This window comes from Sinocyclocheilus anshuiensis, unplaced genomic scaffold (genome assembly GCF_001515605.1).
Source record: "Sinocyclocheilus anshuiensis isolate Anshui unplaced genomic scaffold, SAMN03320099.WGS_v1.1 scaffold2955, whole genome shotgun sequence".
NCBI classification, from domain to species: domain Eukaryota; kingdom Metazoa; phylum Chordata; class Actinopteri; order Cypriniformes; family Cyprinidae; genus Sinocyclocheilus; species Sinocyclocheilus anshuiensis.
The window spans coordinates 1-2,330 of NW_015552787.1; the positions used below are offsets into that span (position 1 = coordinate 1).

The following is a 2,330-nucleotide window of genomic DNA, read 5'->3' on the forward strand; positions in this document are numbered from 1 at the left end:
AGTGAACTGGAAACGGGTGAAGAACAGCGCCCATCGTGCCTGACGCGGGTTTAGGCGTTTCGCCTCCCGAAGATATTCCAAGTTCCGATGGTCAGTGATGACCTGGAAGGGATGAAGAGCTCCCTCCAGCCAATGTCTCCACTCCTCCAGAGCGAGTTTGATGGCGAGAAGCTCGCGGTTCCCGATGTCATAATTTTGCTCCGCCGGGGAAAGCTTGCGGGAGAAGTATGCACAGGGATGGAGGATAGGAGGCTCTCCAGAATGCTGGGAGAGCACCGCTCCCACCCCTACTGTGGACGCATCTACTTCCACGACAAACGGTCTCTGAGGATCGGGAAGCGCGAGGGTAGGAGCGGTGCAGAAGGCTTCCTTCAGTCCTTCGAAACTTTGGATGGCTGTGGACCGAGACTTGGGCTTATTTCGGAGCATGGACGTGAGGGCGGCTGTGTGCTGACTGAAGTGGTGGATGAAACGACGGTAGAAATTTGAGAATCCTAGAAAGCGTTGGAGTTCCTTAACGGTCTTGGGTTGTGGCCAGTTGTGAATGGCTTGGACCTTCTTGTCTGGATATCCTGAGGACTGATGACATATCCGAGGAACAGGTCAGGTCTTCTGTCACAGTACAGAAGGAGACCAGGGCCGGAGAGGTAAAGTAAACAGAGCTTTATTGAACAGGTGCTGGGAGAGTGAGAGGGATGGACAGCAAACGGTCTATGGAATGGAAGGGATCGGGCTCACGTGATAAAGGGTTCCTTGGTGGATCGGGCTGAAGAAGATGGCACAGAGACAGGAAGGTATCTGGATGGAGTCCAGGTTCAGTCAGTCGGGTAAGGAGTAGCGTAGTGAACTCAAGACCTGACAAAGTGTGACTGTAGTGGCTGTGCATTTAAACTAGTGCTGATGAGGTGGTGACAGGTGCAGCTGATCAGTACTCCGGTAGTGACAGGTGTTTTATGAAGAATTGAATTACTGAAACATACATTTAAAATCTAATGGAAGCCCTGTGTGTTATTGCCTTAAATTCTTTCTTTAAGTTAAAACCATCAGATATATTCACTGTTCATTGAGTTTACTTCAACTGTATCACCACAGTCAAAGCTTTCTGGAAGTCATATGTGCTCCAGATTACAAACCCTACCAGATAAATAAACACAATAAGTAAACAAATTAAATTACTGTTTGTTCTGTTCTTTACACAGGCTATGTGGATGTAATCTGTCTGCTCAATCTCGTGGAAGTTTGTCTTCAGCTCTACAATCCTCACACTCTGTCCTGAGAGAGCTGGACCTGAGTAACAATGACCTGCAGGGTTCTGGAGTGAAGCTTCTTTCTGATGGACTGAAGAGTCCAAACTCTAAGCTGGAGATACTGAGGTTTAAGTTTCAAATACTTGATTAATTATTTTGCAAGTTAATTAAAAAAACCACACTGTTGTATGCAGTTACTGTGTTCTTCTTCAGATTTTCCATCTGTAAAGGTAAATGGTTCTCAATCAAATAAATTAACAAAATATTCAGTGTGTTTATCAAATTGTAAAGCTCGTGATGTAACGGTTAGGGGTGTAAATTGGATGGTTCATCACGATACGATACGATATTGATTCTTATACTTAGGGCAGGGGTCTGCAACCTTCAATGTCAAAAGAGCCATTTTGGCCCCTTTCCCACTGAATAAAATTCACGTGGCGCCACAAGATATTTGATCCCAAAATAAAGATAACACGGCATATAGCTAAAGTGTTGTATTCAGTTATGTTACAGGGCAGGGGAGTAGGAATCATTTCAGAAGTGAGGGGGACAGAAATGTCAAATGTAATAAATAAATATTATTAGGCCTATTATTATTATTATTATTATTATTATGTATGTCTAATTGACAAAAAAAAAACTTATCTCTTACTTTTACTTGGCTAAGAAATAAAATGCACTGCTGGACAATAACCAATCATTTGTCTTCTATAATATTTTTGATATATTTTTTACTAATGACAATTTTATGGTTATGATTGTATAATCAGTATAATAGTTTATATACTACAAACACTTTTTTTCCATTTTTATCACAGAATAAGGCAGAACATATATTTTATAGCTTCTGTACTGTAATTAATGCTATGTCAATTACCACTGTATCATTCATATAAAAGACTTGAAAAATAGGGTTGAGCCGATAGACGATGCCATCGGCCATCGCCGATGGCTGATAGACATCACGATGTTGAGCTGACATCAGCACTTGCTGATCTTGCTGGGCATCAGGGAGCCACTATTATGCCTGGCACTATTAAGTCAAGTCAAGTTTATTTGTACAGCGCTTTTCACAATACAAAT

At 42.1% G+C, this 2,330-nt stretch overlaps 1 protein-coding gene across 1 annotated transcript in view; it reads left to right on the top strand.

Moving 5' to 3' along the window:
- Positions 1-775: 775 nt before the first annotated feature.
- LOC107667913 (ribonuclease inhibitor-like) overlaps positions 776-2,330 on the top strand; it is a 12,560-nt gene continuing 11,005 nt past the window's right edge. Inside the window, exons 1-2 of the mRNA XM_016459654.1 lie at positions 776-827; positions 1,160-1,373. Of these exons, the coding sequence (XP_016315140.1) occupies positions 776-827; positions 1,160-1,373 (266 nt within the window). The remainder of the gene's footprint in view (positions 828-1,159; positions 1,374-2,330) is intronic.